Source organism: Neovison vison, chromosome 1 (assembly GCF_020171115.1).
Source record: "Neovison vison isolate M4711 chromosome 1, ASM_NN_V1, whole genome shotgun sequence".
Taxonomy (NCBI): domain Eukaryota; kingdom Metazoa; phylum Chordata; class Mammalia; order Carnivora; family Mustelidae; genus Neogale; species Neogale vison.
The window spans coordinates 119,950,017-119,972,058 of record NC_058091.1 but is presented as its reverse complement, the minus strand read 5'-3'; the positions used below and the strand labels follow the sequence as shown (position 1 = coordinate 119,972,058).

Here is a 22,042-nt window from a genome sequence, read left to right as displayed (position 1 = left end):
GCTTATCTTTCAAAGGGACCTGTAAAACAAATAGTTCACCAGCACTATGCTAGAGAGTAATCATTTGATGTAATCCCCTTAACTTAAAATAAAGAATATATTAAAGACTTTCTCATCAGCTAGTTTCCTCCAGGGATGGTTTCCACATCTAAGAGAGGTAATTTGACTCCTGACCACATCAAGAGCAGCAAAAACATTAATAAAATGAACATCTAACAAACAACACATCATAGCTGGGCACGGTGCATACAGATACTGTCCGGAGGCTAGAGGCATTTCCAGTGTTGCAGAAGGACTCATTTTGCATTTGCCACAAGATCCCCCACATGGTAAGACTTTAGTTCATTGGAAATTGGCTCACAATGCCTCCCTCCCATCCCTGGTAGCTTGGTATCCTAATCCATTGGGACCAAGGGCTCACATCCAGTTCTGCCTTTGATCTCTGAATTTATATTTGTCAGAACCCAACATGTACACAAATAACTGCCTCTGGACCTCTGACACTTGGTACTGAGATGTGACTATTATTATAGGTCCCACTCCAATGCCCATGTATAACAGAGACACAGTCTCTGATAATATTAGGGACAAAATATCTGCTATTATTCCCTCAGGAAAGGTACCTAAGCCAGGATATTGGCTCATGGGGACGAAACAATTACTGTGTTGTTGCTACATGAAGATTTGCCATATGCATTGTCTTAAAACATTTGTCTTATTGTCCCTGCCCTCACTGCTGATGTCCCTCCCTGTTCCCTCAGGAAGCATCTGCTTGTCATAGGTCACCAGTGAGCTGAAATTCACAATTGTTCCAACTGCCAGGTCTGTGGAATACTGAACGTAATATCTCATAAGCAAAAGGTTATTAATCATTTAGAGAAGATCTCTTTTACTGATTCCCTCAGTACATGGCTTATATCTTCTCCAGTTTGCTGGGAAACTATACTTTTAAGTACTCTATTTTGTCCTATACCAATTTCATGTTGCTATTTATATTGTTTCTGGGATATAAGGATGCAAGTCACTTCCTTGTATCTGGCTCTAGGGCAATCATGGAAGAATGGCATGTAAAAGATTGTCCAGGTTATAAAGCTGCTGGGGTGGAGGGCAGGAGTGCTGACGGTACCGATCCTTCTTTGGCCTGCTATCCTGTCCATGTCGTCTTGACGACTCCCTCAGGGCTCCATGCCCCAGGCCCCTTGGAAGTTAATATTCCTTGGGATTGTAGGCCATGAGCAGAATGCAGGGAGGTTTATTCCAGTCTTCCATATATCTGTTTAGATAACCGTTAGAAATAACAGCTCCCCTTCTTCTTGCACACATGGTGTCACAAGGTCTGTTAAATATTGACTGTTAGTTAACTTTATTAAGCCATTTGATCTCACTACAATGCACTCCTGCATATTCTGTCCCACCTATAAAATCTGTATACTAAGTTCCAGACCTTGGAAAGACTGGCTGCCTAACTGTATCACCATCTGCCCAATCCTCCCTGCCGGTAAAGTACCCTGAATAAAATGCTATAAGCTGTATGGAATTGCTTGTTTTTTTTTTTTTTTCAATTTCAAAGTGCCATAGCACTTTGCAGAATATTTCACAATCTCTCCACCCTCTAACATTCCTGAAATTGTTAGTCTGTATCATCTCTCCTTTCCTTCTCAGTCTTCCTAGAAGTTTGTCAATTCCATCAATCTTTTCAAGGAACAAGCTATATGTGTCATTGATTTTTTTCTATTGTTTTGTTTTACCAATTTTGTTCATTCCTGCCATATGTACTATTTCGTTTCTTCAGCTTGCTTTAGGTTATTTTACAGCTACTTTTTCTATGTTATTCAAGTGGGAACATAGATTAAGCTTTTAATACCATACATTTTTTTCTGATTATTGCTTTAATTATGTGTCACAAATTTAGGTATATTTTTAAGATGTGTTGTTGTGTTTTCACTTTCATTTGGTTCAATATATTTTGCATTTTCCTTAAGACATTATTTCTGACCCAGAAGGATGTTGTTTAATTTTCAAGTGTTAGGAGTTGTGCTGGTTATCTTTCTACTACTGATTTTTTTTCTTTTTCACTTTCCACACCCAGAGTGGAGCCCAACATGGGTCTTGAACTCACAACCCTGAGATCAAGACCTGAGCTGAGATGAAGGCTCTGATGTTTAAACGACTGAGACACTGAGGCACCCCACTATTATCAATTTTTAGCTTAATTCCATTGTATCCAAAGAACACAATCTGTGGGATTTAAGTTCTCTAGCATTTGTTGAAGTTCTTTATATGGCCCCTGAGACCATCTATCTTCTCAAAGATTCCACGGACACTTAAAAAGAATGTGTAATCTCTTCTTGTTTGGTGGAATGGTCTATAAATGTCAATTAGATCATGTTGGTTGATGGTGTTGAGTTCTATAGTCTTGCTGAATTTCAGTCTAGTGGTTTCATTAACTGTTCAGAGAAGACTATGAAAGCCTTCAAGTATATTTGCATATATGTATATTTCTTCTTTCAGTTCTATCAGTTTTTGTTTCACCTCCTTTGCAGCTCTATTTTTTTAGTGCATATACATTTCAAACTGCTTTGTCTTCTTGGAAGATTATCATTATGATTATTACATATTGTTTCTCTGAATCCCTGACCATATATTTTGTTGTGGGTTTTTTTTGTACTTTCCATATTATTTTCTTTCTTTCTTTTTATTATGTTATGTTAGTCACCATATAGTACATCATTAGCTTTTAATGCAGTGTTCCAAGATTCATTGTTTACATAAAGCACCCAGTGCTCCATGCAATACATGCCCTCCTTAATATCCATCACCAGGCCAACAAATTCCCCACCTACTCCCCCAAAACCCTGTTTGTTTTTCAGAGTCTACCATCTCTCATGGTTTGTCTCCACCTCTGATTTCCCCCCCTTCATGTTTCCCTTTCTTCTCCTAATGTCCTCCATGTTATTCCTTATGTTCCACAAGTAAGTGAAAACATATAATTGACTTTCTCTGCTTGACTTATTTCACTCAGCATAATCTCTTCCAGTTCCAACTATACTGATTCAAATGTTGGCCATATACTTTGATTGGAGTCCTAATTTAACTCATACAGCCATCTCTACTTTGTTTTATCAATTGTTTTATTTTTTTTAAGATTTTATTTATTATTTAATTTGACAGAGAGAAAGACAGTGAGAGAGGGAATACAAGCAGGGGAGGTGGAAGAGAGAAGCAGGCTTCCTGCCAAGCATGGAGCCCAATGCCGGGATCTATCCCAGGACCCTGGGATCATGACCTGAGGGGAAGGCGGGTGCTTAATGACTGAGCCACCCAGGTGCCCTAATAAAGAAAATAAGTCCATTATGCAAAACTTTTCTGCAATTGAACCCCAAGTTTAGCTCTCCAGTAAATTCTTCAAAATATTTAAGAAAGAAACCACCCTAATTTATACAAAGTTCCAAAAAAGTAACAAGAAAGAAAACATTTGCAAATACTTTCTGTGAGACCAGGATAACCTTTATTTGAAAATCTGACAAGGGCATTGTAACCAAGAGAAATACACAGACTCATCACTCTTATAAAGACAAATGCAAATTTTTTTTTCAAGATTTTATTTATTTATTTGACAGACAGAAATCACAAGTTGACAGAGAGAGAAGGGGAAGCAGGCTCCCCACTAAGCAGAAAGTCCGATGCAGGGCTCAATCCCAGGACCCTGGGATCATGACCTGAGCCAAAGGCAGAGGCTTTAACCCACTGAGTCACCTAGGCACCCCCAAATGCAAAATTCTTAAGAAAAAATTATCAAATTGAATCCAGTGATATTCAAAAAGTACAATTGCAACTGCCCCTCAGAACAATGTATTATTTAAAATATAACCCCTGGGAGATTTTATTAGTTACCAAACACATTTAGATATAGCTTTAGAAAAACATATACTGGCAACAGGCCTTTGGGGGAGGGGATGATATACGGCCTTGAAGATGAGCAGTTGGGGATGCGGTCTTGCTCAGGGCAGAACGCTGCCTGCTTCATTTTTCTGTTATCTCCCCTTTCTCCTCCCAAAAGTGCCTGTGGCTAATTGGATAACTATAAACTGCCTCGTTCTTGTTTATCTACAAGGTATATGACTGTTTGACCTTCATCCGCTCTTCTGTTGGTCATTGTTTCTAGCTAATAAAAGTGAGATGGAGGAGTTAGAAACTGAGGGGCAGCAGTCTTTTCGACTGTTGTCCCTTGCTCCCAATCTCTTGCAGCCGACTTGTTTGCGCCTCATTCTTCTCCCGTTCGCTGACTGGAAGCGGCACACAATACATCATGGCTATATGGATTTTACTCCAGGACTGCAGGATTGTTTTAAAATTTGAGAATTAATTAATGCAATTTATCACATTAAGTTAAAGAAGGAGACAAAAAAATATGACCATTTTGGTAGAATCATAATATATCATCTGACAGAATTCAAATCCTATACCTAATTTTTCTATATCTAGATTTTAAGATTTCTATTAAAAGGGAATTTTCTTGATCTAAAAAAGAATAGCTACCTACTACACACATCAGACTTATTTTATCACCTTCAGCTTCCCACCTTTGGTGATCACCCTATCTTCTCTGTATTGGTGAGATTTTCTATTTTGGCGTTTTTTTTTTTTTAATCTTTTGGTTCAACATATAGATGAGATCACTCTAATTTGCCTTTCTCTGTGCAACATATTTCACTTCCTATAATGTTTTCAAGGTCCATTCATGTTGTCACAAATGACAAAACTTCATTCTTTCTTATGGCTGAATAATATTTGTTGATGTATGTATACTATATTTGTTTCCATTCATCCCTTGATGGACACTTAGGTTATTTCCATATCTTCACTATTATAAATAATGTTGCAATAAATAGGGGGATGCAAGTATATTTTCAAGTTAGTGATTTAATTTGCTTTGGTTAAGTACCCAGAAGTGGAATGCTGGATCAAAGGTCTTTTTAAAATATTTATGAGGAAATTCCACACTGTTTTCCAAAGGGGCTCCAGTAACTTACATTCACACCAACAGTGCACAAGGTTTCATTTTCTTCACATCCATGCTAACGACCCCTGTTATTTCTGTTCCTTTTGATAAAAGCCATTCAACAAGTGTGAAGTGATATCTCTTGTGGATTTGATTTTCTTTTTCCTGATGATTAAAGATGTTGAGCATCTCTGCTTGTGCCTGTTGGCCATCTGTTGTCTTCTTTGGGAAAGCGTCTTTTCAGACACTTTGCCCAATTTTTAATTAGATTGGGTTTTTTGTTTTATTGTTGTTTGGTTTTGTTCTGTTGCTATTAAGTTGAATAAGTTGGTTCTTTATGTATTTTGGATATTAACCCGTCACCAGATATATGATTTGTAAATATTTTCTCCCATTTCATAGGTTACCTTTTCATTTTATTGATAGTTTCTTTTGCTGTGCAAAAGCTTTTTAATATAATTCAACTTTTCAGTTTTATTTGTGGTCTTTGCCTTTGGTGTCCAACCCAAAATATCATCACCAGGATGGATGTCAGGGAGCTGACTGCTTATGTTTTCTTCCAGGAGTTATATGGTTACAGGTCTCACATTTAAATCTTTAATCTATTTGGGTTAATTTTTTTGTAATATTAGATAATGATCCATTTTCATTTATTTAACAGGTACTGTCCAGTTTCCCAGCACCATTTTTTGAAGAGACTGTTCATTCCCCATTGTATATGCTTGAAATGCTCTATTTTAAACTAAACCTCAACTCTTCAATCTAATTATGGACTCTGCTGTACTGACATATTTAATCAATAGGAAATCAATTCCTATAAGATTGCCTATCAAAATTTATATTTATATATATATATATATATATATATATATATAAAACAGGTTTTAGCATTTTATCAAACTTCACACATTAATTGTCCTTGGAAATATTCTGAGAAATATATTTTTCCTTATAAAATTAAGTATCAGCATGTTAAGTTCTAAGAACAAACAAATAATCCTCTTGCTTAGCTGTTGTCTTTAATTGTAATTGGGTTTATAGCTGCCATGTAATACTCCACATTTAAAAAAAAACCCTCAGAACCTTGAATTGATGTTGCCCCTCAACAATCTAGCATCTTTCATGGGGAGATAACAAAAAATACTAACACTCTAATAGTACCAGATACTACAGTATCCTCATCTAAAATTGTTCTCCTCTACCCCCTCTAACATTTCTTTCTTCCTAAACAAGATTATGTGCTCACATCTTTCCAGTCCATCTATCCTGCCTCCAGGTGAGGCAGGCCCAACCCACAAAGGGTGGAGCATGGTTTGTCGGAGAATACCACAGTCATCCCATGGTCCTCCTAATGTGTGGGGAAGTACATCTAGTAGGAATACTTGAAGATGTTTAGTTCCCTCTTATAAATGCATATGAGGAGAAACAGTTCATTTTCCTACCTTTGGAAGTTGTAAGAGAAAATGAATCCTGAAGCTTCTCCAGGCAGGCAGCCTACTACCATTTCCAGAACACTGATGTGGAGTGTATGATAGAGAAATGAGATACAAAGTCCCACGATCACTGGCAACATCACTGGCCTGATGACTTGACCAGTTCTGGAGATGAGCTACACTGGGTCTGTCTGCCATGTGAGACAAGGAGTTAAAGAAAAATAAAGCAAATTAAATTGGTTTTTCTCCACTAGCAACAGAAAGCATCTCCACTGAAATATTCCTGCCATGCATTTTAATCCTACATTATAACGTCAGACCACAGATCTAAGATAAATAAGACAACTCACGTCTTCGTCTTAGAGAACACAACAAAAGTAACATTGCAACCCTGAGATCAAACAGGGTTTGATAAGATCATATCAATGTTGAGTACATGACAGTTACCTTATTAAACTCCCACAGGATGATAAACTGCTTCACATCAATAATGCATGATAGAACTAAAATATACATAAAATAAACTTTGAATTGGCTTGATAATTACAGTTGTCTCTAATAGTGGAGAAATCGTGTTGAAATCACTATAACCATGAACTTCTGAATCTACTGCCTGCTCTTTAGATTTGATTTATATTTCAAAGTAACTCTTCAGACAGAATATGACAGCAGAACTCATCATCTCCTTAAGCAATTTAAGGGCATTTGTCTGAAACCTTTCCAACTCTTATCTCATTGAAGTCTGAGGAATTTAGAGCTATATATTCACTTACAATTCAAGTTACACAGTGTTCTAAGAACCAAAAATATTTGGTTTAATTTCCTGTTTGTTTCCCACCATATACTTTTTGTCATGTTTGTTTCATCAATAGTTTTGTTTTTATATATATTGTCTTTTTAAACTTTTTATTTAAAGTTTTTATGACATAAAATATTTGAAGTGTCCTCATATTAAAACTATTAAATAAGATATATTCAGAATAGTACAGGTTTCGTCTCTGTTCCCTTCAACCTATTCATACAGTTTGACTGAGAGGCAACAATTTTTTTAAAAAATCCTTCTATTATAGTATGTAGATTAGATAGATGATAATGATAGATGGGTGATATAGACAAAATGAGTTGATCTAGGTATATATTCCTATTCTCTTCTTCTATCTCATTAAACAAAATATTGTGTGCTTTACAAACTTTTCTGTACCCATACAAATGCCTTTGAGAGATTATTCTATAGCAGTGCGTTATTTTTCCTTCCAGCTGCATAACATTTCATTGTTTGTATGGACGTCTGAATATTCATAATTTCCCCCTTCATTTCCCAGCACTGCTTCTTGATATGCTAAGATATTATCCATCCAGGATATTCCTGTAGACAGTAAGAATACACACAGTCTGGAAGGTCTCAGAATTATATTTTTCCCCTAGAGTTGTGGCTTTGTCCTGATGGTCTGAGACTTAGTTATGGGGAAGGCTGCATCCCAAGCCAAAGTGTTAGCATGCCACTAAGTTTATCTGAGAGACAGAAAAAGATGGAAGGGTAGACAGAGATCACCATCAGTATAATGAAAGGGGTTTACTCAGGTTAGGATACTTTCTATAAATAATCAGGGAAAGGCTCACCTGGCTGGCTCAGTCAGTGGAACATTCAACTTGTGATCTCAAGGTTATGAGTTCATGTTCCATGTTGGGCATGGAACCTACTTTAAAAATAAAATGAAATAAAAATATAAAAAATAAGAAATCAGGGACAAAATGACAAAAGAATGTTACAAAAAGTCTAAGGGCATCACCTCTGTAAAAATTATTTGCATTACATTGCAGGAATATTTTTTTGTCCCCTTTCCTTATCCCATGGTGCAAAAGGACTGGTGTGTTTGTGCTTCAGAACATAGGCATGTAGGACATTATCATCCTATGGGTCATTAAGGGCTTCCTCCAAACTCCAGAAAATGTCTAATTACAGAACTTGTAAAGCCCAAGAATAAATGGGAATGAAACAAGGATACCTTCAAGATCCCCACATCTGAGCAAAATTCTGGGATATAAATAAAAACCATTATTTTATTGTGGTGGAATCCTCCCTTTGTCTCTTTTTTTATACCTGTTTTTTTTGAAACTATCTGAAGCAGATTATTTTAACCCCATGTTTATTTGAGAAAAGCTTATGAAGATACATGAGAAGAAGTTCAGTTCCCATGCAGGGAGGCAGGAAAGGCGATGCAGAAGGGGACCAGAGAGAATGCAGAGGAGGTACTGAAGTCACACTGGGGCTTCCAGGTCAAGGAAGGGGCAGACAGAGCCACAGAAAGGACAAGTGCTGCAAGGTCACTGAAGCCAGGCCAACCACATCTGAGAAAGCACTGTAATTGTGGAGGAGTGAGAGCTGGAAGCCTTTCACTCTAAGAAGCTGGGAAGGAAGGTTCTTCCTGGAGTGTCACCATCTCCACATCAGTTCAGGAGACCTGCAGAGACAGAGCAGAGTGTTGTTTCCAGACCCACCTCTCCAAGCAGCAAATTCTCCCTTTCCCAGGGCCTTGAATTAAAGCCCTGCAGTAAGAAGAGCATATTCTTAGGTCTTCTTGATCTGAAGCTATTTCACAGCACAGGCCTTTTACTAAATGGAGAAAGGAAGCTTCAGGGTAAACTGTCCAATCAGAAGTCAGATCCAAAGTCTTTCCCATTTTTTCTGTCTTTCACCATTACCACTTGTTCTGGAATAACCAAATCTATCACTAAAGAGGATGACAGAGCATTACCTGTTGGCTGAAGTCCAGAGTGTCCTGGGAAAGAGAAGGGAAGACATATACTTAACAGATACGGAGGTAAATCTGTCCCTACACACAAGGTCCCGGCCCCAGACCCGCCTCCTTAGATTTCTCTAACATCACAACCCACATGACATGATGCCAGAGTGGAGAAAAAAGTGAAAGATGTGACCCACGAAGCTTCCGTCACACAAATACAGTGGGATTTCACTAGCTTTAGTGCCTCTTCCTCCATTTGGCCCAGGATCCCAAACCAAGATTCCCACACTTGTTAAACTCTCTCTTATCTCAGCAGGCCATAACCTCTTATACTCAAACCCAGTAACCATGGGCTGTTGCTTTCTAGATTTCTAAGAAATCTGAAGTCAAATTGGGAAAGAAAGGCTTCATACAGGGTCACTGGTACACAGAGACCTTATTTGATCAAAGCTGTATTTCTCCCCCACAGGGTCTCTGTGGAGACTCATCAACAGGCACCTTACCCTTCTGATTCCTGAAGTAGATGAACAGCCCCACCACGAGGAAGAGCAGACCCAGAACAAAGCCTCCAGTTCCACTCAGAATCTTGCTCTGTGCAGACCCAGTCTGTGCCCCTGAGAGAAGAAACAGTTTTAGTGATTTTTATCCCAACTCTAACATCTCCGATAAAGACTCTGAGATTGAAAACTCTGAGAATGAGGAAGGCAGACTGCCTTGAAGAAATCGAATAATTTCAATTTCTGGAAAAGAAATTTAAAAATCGTATTGCAGAAATGCAATGTTTAGTCACTGAACTTTTTAAATATCACAGCTCTGACAAATCCACTACTTCAGGGACGCCTGGGTGGCTCAGTTGGTTAAGTGGCTGCCTTCGGCTCAGGTCATGATCCCAGCGTACTGGGATCGAGTCCCACATTGGGCTCCTTGCTCGGCAGGGAGCCTGCTTCTCCTCTGCCTCTGGCTGCCATTCTGTCTGCCTGTGCTTGCTCACTCTCTCTCTGACAAATAAATAAATAAAATCTTTAAAAAAAAATCCACTACTTCAGCATCAAAGCATGAGAAGCCTGGATGGAGTCCATGGAGCTCAACAGATTGTGCAGAGAGACACAGCTAATGAAAGGCAGAGTCAAGATTGGATTCCCCTCAAGTCAGGAAGGTCCCTACATTATGGAGGATGTGCCTCTTCTGAGACCACAATCAACAACTCAGAGCAACAGTGCTTGAAGCACAAGCCCAACACGAACCAGGGGACTGGTGCCCAGTGTGAAGAGGGAACCATGACCTGTGAGCCATGGAAAATGTCAAAACATGGACAACCTCTGTTCTGCCTGCCAGACATAACTGCCTCACCAGGGAATACAGGATCTGTACAAATGATCACAGGATATCTAGAAACTATCAGAGGATTTCTACCACAGGATATCACTCAGCAACCCCCAGTGATCTGTGCTGAAGAGAAGAGACCATGGAACAAATGAAAACATGGTGTAAAGAGAGAGAACCCTGACACTCAGGAAAAGGAAAGTCCCCTCCTTAGTGGGTGAGGAACTTAGGAGATCAGAAAGCTTCTCACTCCATTCCACGGTGACAGGGCTTATCAAACTGGGGTGCTCCACTTGGCAGGTATAGACCTCTCCACTCTGAGGAACTGTCTCCAGCATCACTAGGGTCTGGAAGGTCCAGTCTCCATTACAGATCAGGCCTGTGGACACAACCCCAGACTCCTCTTCCTGGCCATTCCGGAACCACCTGACTTCAATGTGGCCTGGATAGAAACCATTCACAGAGCAGACCAGGAGGTTGTGGTGCTTCAGGGGCTGGGTCTTCGCAGGATACACAGTCACTATAGGCTCCACTAGAAGAGAAGAGGTAGAGGGACTCAGTGAGGATGACCGACTCAGTCTCCCATGTTGGCTACCTCTGGTCTCTGGTCCTTGGCTGAGTCTCAAGCAGGGTCTCCTAAAGCTGACCATGTAGCCCAATTAGACCAGTATCGTGAACCTTGAGTTTAATCCTGACAGCATGGGTCCATTCGATTTAAAAGCTATTGGGGAAATTTGTGGGATTCATTTTTTGTAGTATGAAGCAGTTATTCCTTGTAGAAGTGTTTCCAAGTTTTGTAAGGCATAAAGTGTCTTAAAAACACAGTTTCTGGAGCAGGCTGACTGGGTTCAAATCCAGACTCTGCTACTTTACCTATTCATCCTGGGAGAATTTTGACATTCTTCTGTGCCCCAGCTTTCTAAAATATCAAGGGGAATAGTGATATCAACTTAGCTGTTAGAGTTATGTGAAGATTAATGTACCGAAGGATGTAAAACGGTAGCTGGAATTTAGCCTTCAGTATGTGTTAGCTACTTATTATCTTTGTTTTGTTGCTCAAAGCAGGGCGGGTAAATTGGGGAACAGCTTGAGATAGATGGGGAAAGAGAGTGTGAAATCCTGGGAATGCTATGCTCACACCTTAGAACAATCCAGACATAGTTCTACCCTGGGAAGCAGGAAAGACAGAGCTGGTTCTCTAGCTCTGGGAGCTGAGTCCAAGAATAGCGAGAGTCCTAAAAGAGGAAAAAGAGCAAGGAAACTCACTTATTTAAAAAAAAATTCTCATAATTCCACCAGCTGATCAGTCCTTCTTTTTTGCAACATAAAAATATCTATTATTAGAATTGTTATCATTTTATAATTTTCTCCCTTTTACAACTAACATTTGAGTTCAGGGCAGGATCTGAGACTCACTAATAGGTATCCTTAGTGCCCAAGACCATCCCTGACACTACAGCCTAAATAAATATAATTTCTGTTTTGGTAAAAGGAAAAATACAAGAAAAGCTTTTTAGAATACCATAAAATGGTAGATTCAAGATTGAAGAGAAACCACTGCTAAAAATTTTGTAGTATATTTCCTAAAATAAAAATGTTTCCATCCCTAGCAGGAGAAGTCATAAACAGAATCAAAATACAAACCACAAACTAGGGAAAATGCTGGATCAAATGTCAGCAAATGTTAATAATCTTATTTACAGAGCATGTATATAGTCACTGAGAAAAACGCCAAAACCCCGAGATAATAGACAGTAGATAATTTTTAAAATGGTAAAAACCATTAGCCAAATAATACATGAAAAAAATGTTCAATAATCTTAGAAATCAAAGGAATAGAGATTAAAAATTAACAAGATAAATTCTCAACTGAGCATGTGGCAGTATTCAAAAAGGTGAATTGTTACAACTATATCAAAAAATCATATGCAACTCCTTAAATACTTTACTTTCATCATTATATAAACAGCAGTATCAATATGTTTTGTAACAAAAATGTAATTAAAAATGCAGTTTCAAAATCATAAATAAATAAGGGTCTCAGAGGTCTCTTGGACCCATTAAAAATTAGTCTGACACTTTTTCTCAATGAAATGGCCCCACACACAGACAGGCACACTTACTTCAGGGGTTCAGGATTAAGAAGGGTGAGTGCCAAGAACAGAGGGTGACTGACCTCCTCACATTCTCCCTAATCTTTTAATCCTCCCCTCCCTTCCCCTAAACCTTCACCCCAACCAGGACACCCTCCACTTTCCTCCCCAGGACTCCACCACCTGCCTAGTGTTCCCTCCACTTGCAGCTCCTGAGCTCCCCTCACCTCTCCCTCAGGGGCCACCAAGGATGTCAGGTGTCCCCTCCTGTGTCCTCCCCTCACACCCTCTCTCCCAGCCCATCCCCACATCCAGGCCCACAGCCCGCTCACACTCATTCTCTGCCCCCCTCACTTCAGAGCACACCCCTCACACACTGTCCGCACAACCACACAGGGACACAACCATACAATCACCACCACACACTCTGCACAGTGACACAAACAGACCACAGTGTCCCTGACAGGGCACTCGCACAGGGATCCTTCTAACCTGTACTTGCTCAAGACCCTGTGCACTCACCCCCAGACGAGTCTGTCTCACAGTGTCCGTCTGTCTGTCTGTCTCTCTCTCTCTGTCTCTCTCTCTCTCTCTCTCTCACACACACACATACACACACACACACACACACACACCCCTACCTTCCCTCAATCTCCGTCCCTGCCGCGCTCACCTCGCCGCTGCACCGTGAAGCTCTCAAACACCCCGTAGTTGTGTCTGCAGTACGTGTCCACGGCGGCCCGCGCCCGCTCCATGAAGTCCTTCTGGCTGTTCCAGTACGGAGCGTCCGGCCGCCCCAGCTCGGTCACCGGCCGGAACTCCCCCACGTCGCTGTCGAAGCGCACGTACTCCTCGCCGTTATAGAAATACCTATCCAGGAACCGCACCCGCTCCGTGCCGTTGGTGAAGTAGCATTCTGACGTCGTCAGGAGCAGGAAATGTGCTGTGGGGACAGAGACGATCCGGTCACCCGCGGGCTCCTGGAAGACACTGACGGCGGCTCCCTCGCTGGCTCTCCCCGGCGCCCCCAACCACCAGCACACACAGCCCGTCTTCCCTCTGCGGGCGGCGGGAGAGGCGGCCACTGGGTCCCGGGCTCGGCGGCGGACCCCCAGCCAGAACAGCTAGGACACTTGCCCCTCACCGCCTCCTCCTGGACGCCTGCCGCTGACAGACACCGGCCTCCCTCCTCGCCTCCCACAGCCCTTTCCCCCGCCTTAAACACGCCCCACCTGCTTCTCCCCTCGCCCACCCCAACACTTGGTACAGGCTGAGCAGGCTCAGGCCACTGCCACCCCTGCGAATCCAGAGAAGGAAACAGAAGCGTCCCCTCCCCTCCCGGAGCTGAAAATGCAGGGAAAGCGACGCACAAAACCCAGCCAGGCCAGACTTTGTGCGGAGTGAGAAACGTCACAGGAGACCTGTGCAGTTCTAGAGCCGAGAATAATTGGATGATCTCAGTTTCCTTGGAGTGCCAGAGAGGTGGTCTCAAGGGTGACATTCCAGATGTGACATGAAAGATTAAGCAGATGTGAGCTGGAGGGTGTGTGTGGGTGTGGGTGTGGGTGTGTGTGTGCGTGTTTGGGGAAGAGGGAGCCACACTTCAGGTCAAGGTCATGTAACTGTGCAAAAGCTTGAAAGAATTGAGAAACTTCCTTAAGAAACCAGAGAAAACAGTTCACTGAAGCAGACAGTGAGAGGAAGGAGAAAGACCTTTAGAGACACCACATGCAGTGGATTCTAAAAGCCTATGGGTGCTGGTAGTATTTGACTTGTATACTGAATTCAAAGGCATATGAGTGAGGAAATTTAAGGAGATTAAACCCATGGTTGTAATATAGTTCCTCCATTTTTACTTACATTTCCAAATTCAGAAGTCTCAGAAAACGGGATTGCATTAAAAACTTTGATGCAGAATCTATTTGGCAAATCTAGTCTAGTGAGGTAAATGGTCAAGTATGTCAGAGCTCTCTAATTAGTCAATCGGTCACATGTGCTCCTGAAAGTTTCAATATATGTAAACATACACACATCATAATATATGTATGCAAATATATGCATATACATACACACATATATGCATAGATGTATGTGTAAGGGTCTGCCCCTCCCAGAGGAACTTGCTTGTGGACCCTGAATGTAAGGGTGGGGCAGACTGAGTGGAGACATCCAATCAGTAAGCCCTATGTATATCCACTGGGAAAATTGGAATTCAATTGGCCACCTGTGTAGGGGCGGGGCTTAACCACCCCCATAAAGGTTACTCTGCCAGGCTGTCAAAGGGGGGCTGCTGCTGGAGAGCAGCTGCTGCTGCAGGAGGGATGGAGTCGGCGGAGAGCAGTGAAGTCCGCGGAGAGCAGTGAAGTCCTCAGAGAGCGGTGAAGTCGGCAGAGAGCGGTGAAGTCCTCAGAGAGCGGTGAAGTCGGCAGAGAGCGGTGAAGCGGCGGAGAGCGGTGGAAGTCGGCGGAGAGCAGGGGAGTCAACGGTGAATAGAAGAGCTGTAACAGCTCTTGTAAGAGCTACAACCGCGTTTGCAGTCTCCAGCCTCCCGCCGGCCCCAAGCTGCCGCCTGCAGCCTCGAGCCGCCTGCAGCTTCCAGCTTCCGGCGGTCTAGCCTCTGGCGGCGGCCCAGCGCCGCCGCCTCCAGCCTCCAGCCTCCCGCAGCGGCCCAGCAGTCCAGTTGTCAGCGGTCCCTCGACGCCTGCGGTCCTGAGACATCTGCGGTCCAGTTGTCAGCGGTCCCTCGACGCCTGCGGTCCTGAGACATCTGCGGTCCAGTTGTCAGCGGTCCCTCGACGCCTGCGGTCCTGATGCCTACAGACCCTAGATGCCAGCAGTCGGTCCTGACACCTGCAGCCCCTAGATGCCAGCGGTCTGGAGGTGTAAGCAGCCCTGAGATGCCTACAGACCCTAGATGCCAGCAGTCGGTCCTGACACCTGCAGCCCCTAGATGCCAGCGGTCTGGAGGCGTAAGCAGCCCTGAGATGCCAACGGCCCCTAGACACCAGCAGCCTCACTGCAAAATGCCTCGCCACCCCGAACCACAAGTGGCCTTGTCCGCAGTGGTGGCTTCCTCCGGGTGGAAGCCTGGTCAGAGTAGCATTGTGGGGAGCAGAGTCTGTGTCATCTGGGTTGTCCTCCTTGTCATTGTTGCTTCTTCGTCATTGGGAGTGGCCTCATCCAGGAAATGGTCTTGTCCAGAACAGCCTCTTCTTGGGAGCGGCCTTGTCCGGGGAGCAACTTCATTGAGCAGTGGCCTTGTCTTGGGAGTGGCCTCTTCTTGGGAACGGCTCCAATCATGGAGCGGCCTCATCTGCGGAGCAGCAGCGTCATCTAGAGCGGCCTCGTCCAGAGTGGCCTTCTTGGAAGTGACCTTGTTGGGTTCATCGTCACCGCCTTTTCGTAAGAGGTAGCTCTGACCAGTAGTTTGATTCCTGATGCTTGGCACGAAATAAAGTTTTGCTTGACCTTCGCTTTGTATCAGTCTCGTTCCTTTGATCACGGACCCTAACAGTATGTATATATGGATATTTCTATTTCATGTTTAATCAAACTAAGAAAAAAATTTTTTAAGATTTTATTTATTTATTTGACAGAGATCACAAGTAGGCAGAGAGGCAAGAAGAGAGAGGAGGAAGCAGTTTTCCTGTTGAGGTGGGGCTCGATCCTGGGACTCTGGGATCATGACCTGAGCCGAAGGCAGAGGCTTTAACCCACTGAGCCACCCAGGTGCCCCAAGAAACATTTTTTATTCAAGTATGATTAACATGAAACATTTAAAAATAGGAGAAAAATACCTCTGTATTTAAAAAGGAGACCAAAAAAAAAAAAAAACCCAAAACAGGAGCATTTGACATTATCAATATAATAGAATGTAGGATTACTACAACATTTTGATATATTTTACTGAAAAATACTTGTGGCAGCCACAATTCATGTCTTATAAAGGCACGTTGTTGAAAGTTAACAGAGAAGGTGATTGTCCAGGAATCACAGAATATTGAAAAACATTGTATAAGGCAAAAAGTAAAAAAAAGATCTTGGCTTGCATTGATTCAATGGTCTCTACAAGAAATTGATGAAGGTATACAACTTTATACTTTATTATTTCCTTATTTAAACAAACTAAAACCACAAAGACATGAATTGGAAGGTGAGTGTGTGTATAAAGTGTGAGTCTACAGTTTTGAGAAGCAGCACAGTATAAATCAGTATTTTCAACCTCAGCACTGTTAACATTTTGGGGTTCTGTTTATTTGTGTGAAATGATACCCCATATATTTTCCAACTATAATGGTACAAAACTAAAAATCAACAGTAAAACAAGCTGGAAAATCTACAATGTAAATGTTAAATATTTATATGTAAATATTAAACAACACACTACTGCACAAGCAAAGGGCCAAATAGGAAATCAAATGGCAAATCAATATGTCTCAGGACAAAAGAAAAAGAAAACACAATTGAAATGTATGCTGTAAATTCTTGTATTAAGAGAAAAAATTCAGCTCTCTCCACCAAGATGCTGAAAGGAAAGGAGGCTGAGGGATGGCTCTGGACTCTGGTGAAGAAGCAGGACGCCAAGAAGGTGGTCAATCCCTTGTCTGAGAAAAGACCCAAGAATTTTGGCAATGGACAGGAAGGATATCCAGCCCAAAAGGGACCTCACCCACGTTGTCAAATGTCTTGGCTACTCCTGCTGCAGCAGCAAAGGGTTATTCTATATAAATGTCTAGAAGTACCTCTCACGATTAGCCAGTCCCTAAGCCTTTGACAGCCACACAGCTACTCAATGGCTTAAGCTGGCCCACAGGTTCAGACCAGAGGCAAAGCAAGAGAAGGAGAAATTGTTGGCTCGGCTGAGATGAAAGCTGCTAGTAAAGGGATGTCCCCCTAAGAGGCCAACTGTCCTTTGATCTAGGTTCATCCTGTCACCACCTTGGTGGAAAACAAGAAGGTTTAGCTGGTAGTGATTTCATATGACATGGATCCCATTGAGCTGGATGTCTTCCTGCCTGCCCCGTATCCTAATATGGGAATTCCCCCACATAATCAAGGGGAAGGTCAGGCGGGTGTCTGGTCCACAGGAAGATCTGCACCATAGTCGCCTTCATACAAGTTAATTCAGAAGACAAATGAGCTCTTCTTAAACAGTTGGAGGCTATCAAGAGAAATTACAATGACATGTGGTGAGATCCTCTGTCTCTGAGACAATGTCCTGGGTCTAAAGTCAGTGGTTCACATTGCCAAGTTGGAAAAGGCAAAGGCTAAAGAATTGACCACCAAACTGGCCTAAGTGTGCACTATTGAATTTTCTGTACATTAAAGCAATAAAGAGTTCTCTTTCAGCCAGTGTCAAGGGGAAAAAAAGAAAAAAGGAAAAAAAAAGTTCAATCAAACACATGACACCTGAGGGAACTAGAAAAAGAAACTTGGGGGAAATTCAGTGGAGGAAGGAAATAACAAGAAAAATCAGAAATAAAATAGAGACCAGAAGACACAATCACATAACATTGAAAGTAATGACCCAGTTTTCGATCAATCAATAAATAACTGAAATTAGCAATTCTTAAACTACATTAAGAAAAAAAACAAAAACAAAAACAAAAGACAGAAGACTCAAAACCCAAAATTAGAAATGGGGAGGTGAAAACAATACAATTGATAACCACAGCTGTGGACATTTTGGACAAGATAATTGTTGTGGGAAGGCTGTTCTGTGCATTTTAGGATGTCTATCAGCATCTCTAGCCTCTACCCACTAGATGTCAGATGAAACCCCAGTTTTGAAAACCAGAAAATGGCTCCAGACATTGCTCTATACCTCAGGGGTAGAGGGTGTTGGTAAAAATGTCCCTGGGTAAGAACACTGTTAGACTACCTGAAATATATGTGATGAAAAAGCTTCTGTTGTTTGAGAAAGCTGAGTATTGCATTGAAAAATTTGCCAATATCATATCTGACCAAAAAAAACCTTATCCTGTGGATGAATTTTGCTGAAAATAGCTCAGCACTGGCATCAGATTCCTAAGAAACATTCATAGCGCTTAATAAGAGATTATCAAAAGATACTAAGAATTCTAACCAAAAAATGACTGTTCTTGGTTGTGCTAAGGCTTCAGGCTCAACCAAAACAAAGTGAACAGTGACTGGAAAGACTAAAATTCAGGATGTCTGAAAGATGTAATGATTATCCCTGTGCATTATTTTCAAAAAAAAATATGTATAACCAGATATATATTTCCTGACTGACTCAATCACCACTTTGCATCAGTGACATGTTCCTGACAGCCAAGCTGGACTGTGAAAAGCCTGTAGTGTCACTGTCCTTGGGTAATTGTTCCACATGATGCTCCTCTGAGCTTCTTGTAAAAACTAAAGCTTTTGGCTTTGAATATGCCACAGTATGACGTCTGTGTTGAAATCTTATGACCGAAGAATTTTTGTCTCATCAAGAGCAGGTATAGTTTTTAAATTCCATTCTTGTTACAGTTTACTGAGAGAAGCCTACAAATCCACAGCTTTCTGAAAGAATCAGTTACTAGTGCCTGTTATGAAGATAAAAATTAATAAAACAACTTTAACAGGTGTTTGGCACAGACTTTGGGCTGTGTTCATGTTTGCATGAAATAGCAGATAAACATTTTGAAAACTAGTATGTCATTAGTAAAAGAAAATCATATCAAACTTCAATACAAGCTGAAGTTAATCAGATAAAAATCTAAATTAAAAAAAAAAAAAAAGCACCAACAATGAGGTCATGGTGGGCATTCCCCTAGTGATAGAAACATGCTAGTGGCAACCCGGAGAGCACTCCTCAGCTTACTCCCCACTACTCCTTCTGTCCCTTCAACTCAGCAAACATCTTCCCACATTTTGGTCTTTATCCTGTTCTCTCTCTCCAGAACACCTGTCCCTCAGATCCTACACATGACCAGTTTCTTCTCATCAGTCACGTGCCAGCTGAATGTCACTCTCTCAGGGAGAGCTCCCCAGCCACTGGAACTGAGGTCAGGTGAATCCAAATCTCTGTCACAATACTCTGCACTGTTGTGTTTATACTGCACTTACTGCTCTCTGAAATTTCTTTGTTAAATGTTTACTGGGCTTTCTACACTGTTGTTAGGTAAGTTTTTAATGACTTTGATAGTCATGGACATTTTTTCATTGAGGTATAATTAGCATACTGTGTTCTACTAGTTTCCGTTGTACAGCATAATGGTTCCACCATCCTGTACATGCTCAAGCTCATCACAGAAAGTGTGCTCTTCAACCTCTGTCATCCATTCACCAATCCCCCACTCTCTCTATTCTGGCAACCACCGGCTTGTTCTCTGTATTTAAAAGTCTGACTTTTTGTTCGTCTCTATTTTTGTTGTTGATTTGCTTTGTTTTTTAACTTCACATTTGGTGAAATATTTTAGTATTTGTCTTCTGGTGTCTGACTTACTTCACTGAGCATTATACCCTCTAGGTCCATCCATGTTCTTGCAAATGGCAAGATCTCATTTTTATGGCTGAGGAATACTCTACTGTATATATATACCACATCCTCTTTATCCATTCATCTATTGATGAACACTAGGTGTGCACTGTATACAAATGCTGCAATATATATGAGGGTGCATGTATCTTTTTAATTAGTGTTTCATTTACTTTGGGTAAATATCCAGCAGTGGGATTACTGGATCTTATGTGACTCTATATTTAATTTTTTGATGAAGTTCCATACAGTTTTCCATAGTTGCTACACCAATTTGTTTTCCCACCAACACCCATTAGGCTTCCTTTTTTCTACATCTTTTCCAATACTTAGTATTTCTTATCTTTTGATTCTAGCCATAGGACTTTTCTATCTTATCCAAACAGTATTCTCAGATCCTCAAACAGAGCCCAGAAATAATAATAGTTGCTAAGAAAATTATTTATAGTTTAAATGAATAAACCCAGGGTTCTGGGACTTGGATCATTGTAGAGATCCTGGAAAGCAAGAAGGGGCTCAAGCTCCAACACTCTTTTACTCTGATAACACATTAAATCCCTTCTGCATCCTCTGAGAAATTCAGACAAATTTTCTCTCTCTCTCTCTCTCTCTCTCTCTCTCTTTTTTTGTTGTTGGAAGAAATAGTCACAGGTAAGGGAAAGATGATTTTATGATGGAAAATGTCATCAAGTTTCAATTCATCTAATGGATCTATTGTAGTGCTAAAGTTTTATGCAAACATTGGTGATTCTCCATAATGGTGATGACATAGAAGAAAAAGAAAAGGGCTAATTAGCCTTCCCCAAACTGGCTAACTGCGGAAACCAGAGGCCATGATGAATTAGTCCATGATTTGAGGACCAAGACCCAAGGAAGCCAATGAGTTCTCTAGACATTTAGCCCGATAAGATGGATGTAAACAACCTTCACACACTCTGTACCCTGCTCAGTGTGTTTAGTTTGAAACATATGAAATTCTTGATATTTGAATATTTTTGACCAGAAATTTGTAAGACCAGAATTTCATAAAACTTATACTATTTGAAGACCTTTTGTGGGTCAGAAAAAGGAGACATGTGGGAGAAACCAGTAGTACAGAAAGGTTCAAAATAAATTTATAATAAGCACTATACCCTGTGAGGTTTTCAGAATATGCCTTAATTTCTTTAAGGCATCAAAGAACTCCCCATAATGCTCCTTATCTACAGCATTATTTCAAGTACTAAGGATCTCTGCTTCAGATTCAGGTTGCTTTCTATGGGAGAAATAGAAAACAAATCCCAACTTCTGTCAGAAAACCTACAATATAGGAATATAGGTTTTATAAACATTGGAGTTCAGGAGGAAGAAGAGGAAATAATGAAGGAGACCTCTTGATACATCTTCACTTCTCAGGGAGAGACACCAACATCACTGATCCTGTTGAGGATATCACACAGGCTTTTCTAGAAGAGACCTTTCTAAGTTCTTTCCCCACCCCAGAAATTTCCCCTTTACCAGGTATAACTCAACATAATAAAGAAAACAACTCAACAAAAAATTATATTGAAATCATTATTTCCACAGACCTCAAGGAAATGGGATGTAAGCCTGGAGATGTTTCATTGGAGAAGAGTTGAGACTGAGTGATGGATATATGGAAACTCCATTACCCTCTCTTGTAGAAAGGACAAGCATAGAAGTTCCTTTTGTTGAGAAAACCAAATGATAAAGATCAGTGGACACTGAAGGAAATTTTACAACTTTCTAAGGGAAAGTCTGAACACAGTGACAGAATTAACTCCCTTCCTTCCCTCATCCCATAATAGCTCACCACCCAAGGTGCGCACTTACATGGGGTATCCCTGGCCCAAGCCATGGGAGGGCTCAGCACCATCAGTATCACTGTCAGAGCCACCATCCAGAAGCCTCTAGGGAACCACAGACATGCCATGCTGGAAAATACAGAGGACAGGGTTCGTGGA

At 41.3% G+C, this 22,042-nt stretch overlaps 1 protein-coding gene across 1 annotated transcript; it reads right to left on the bottom strand.

Moving 5' to 3' along the window:
- Positions 1–8,644: 8,644 nt before the first annotated feature.
- On the bottom strand, positions 8,645–22,011 carry LOC122904716 (H-2 class II histocompatibility antigen, E-S beta chain-like). The gene is made up of 6 exons (XM_044245864.1): positions 21,912–22,011; positions 13,269–13,691; positions 10,753–11,034; positions 9,683–9,793; positions 9,192–9,215; positions 8,645–8,897 (listed from the first exon to the last, which is right to left on the bottom strand). Exons 1-6 carry the CDS (start codon positions 22,009–22,011, stop codon positions 8,884–8,886), a joined length of 954 nt encoding a protein of 317 aa, XP_044101799.1. The 3' UTR covers positions 8,645–8,883.
- Positions 22,012–22,042: the final 31 nt, after the last annotated feature.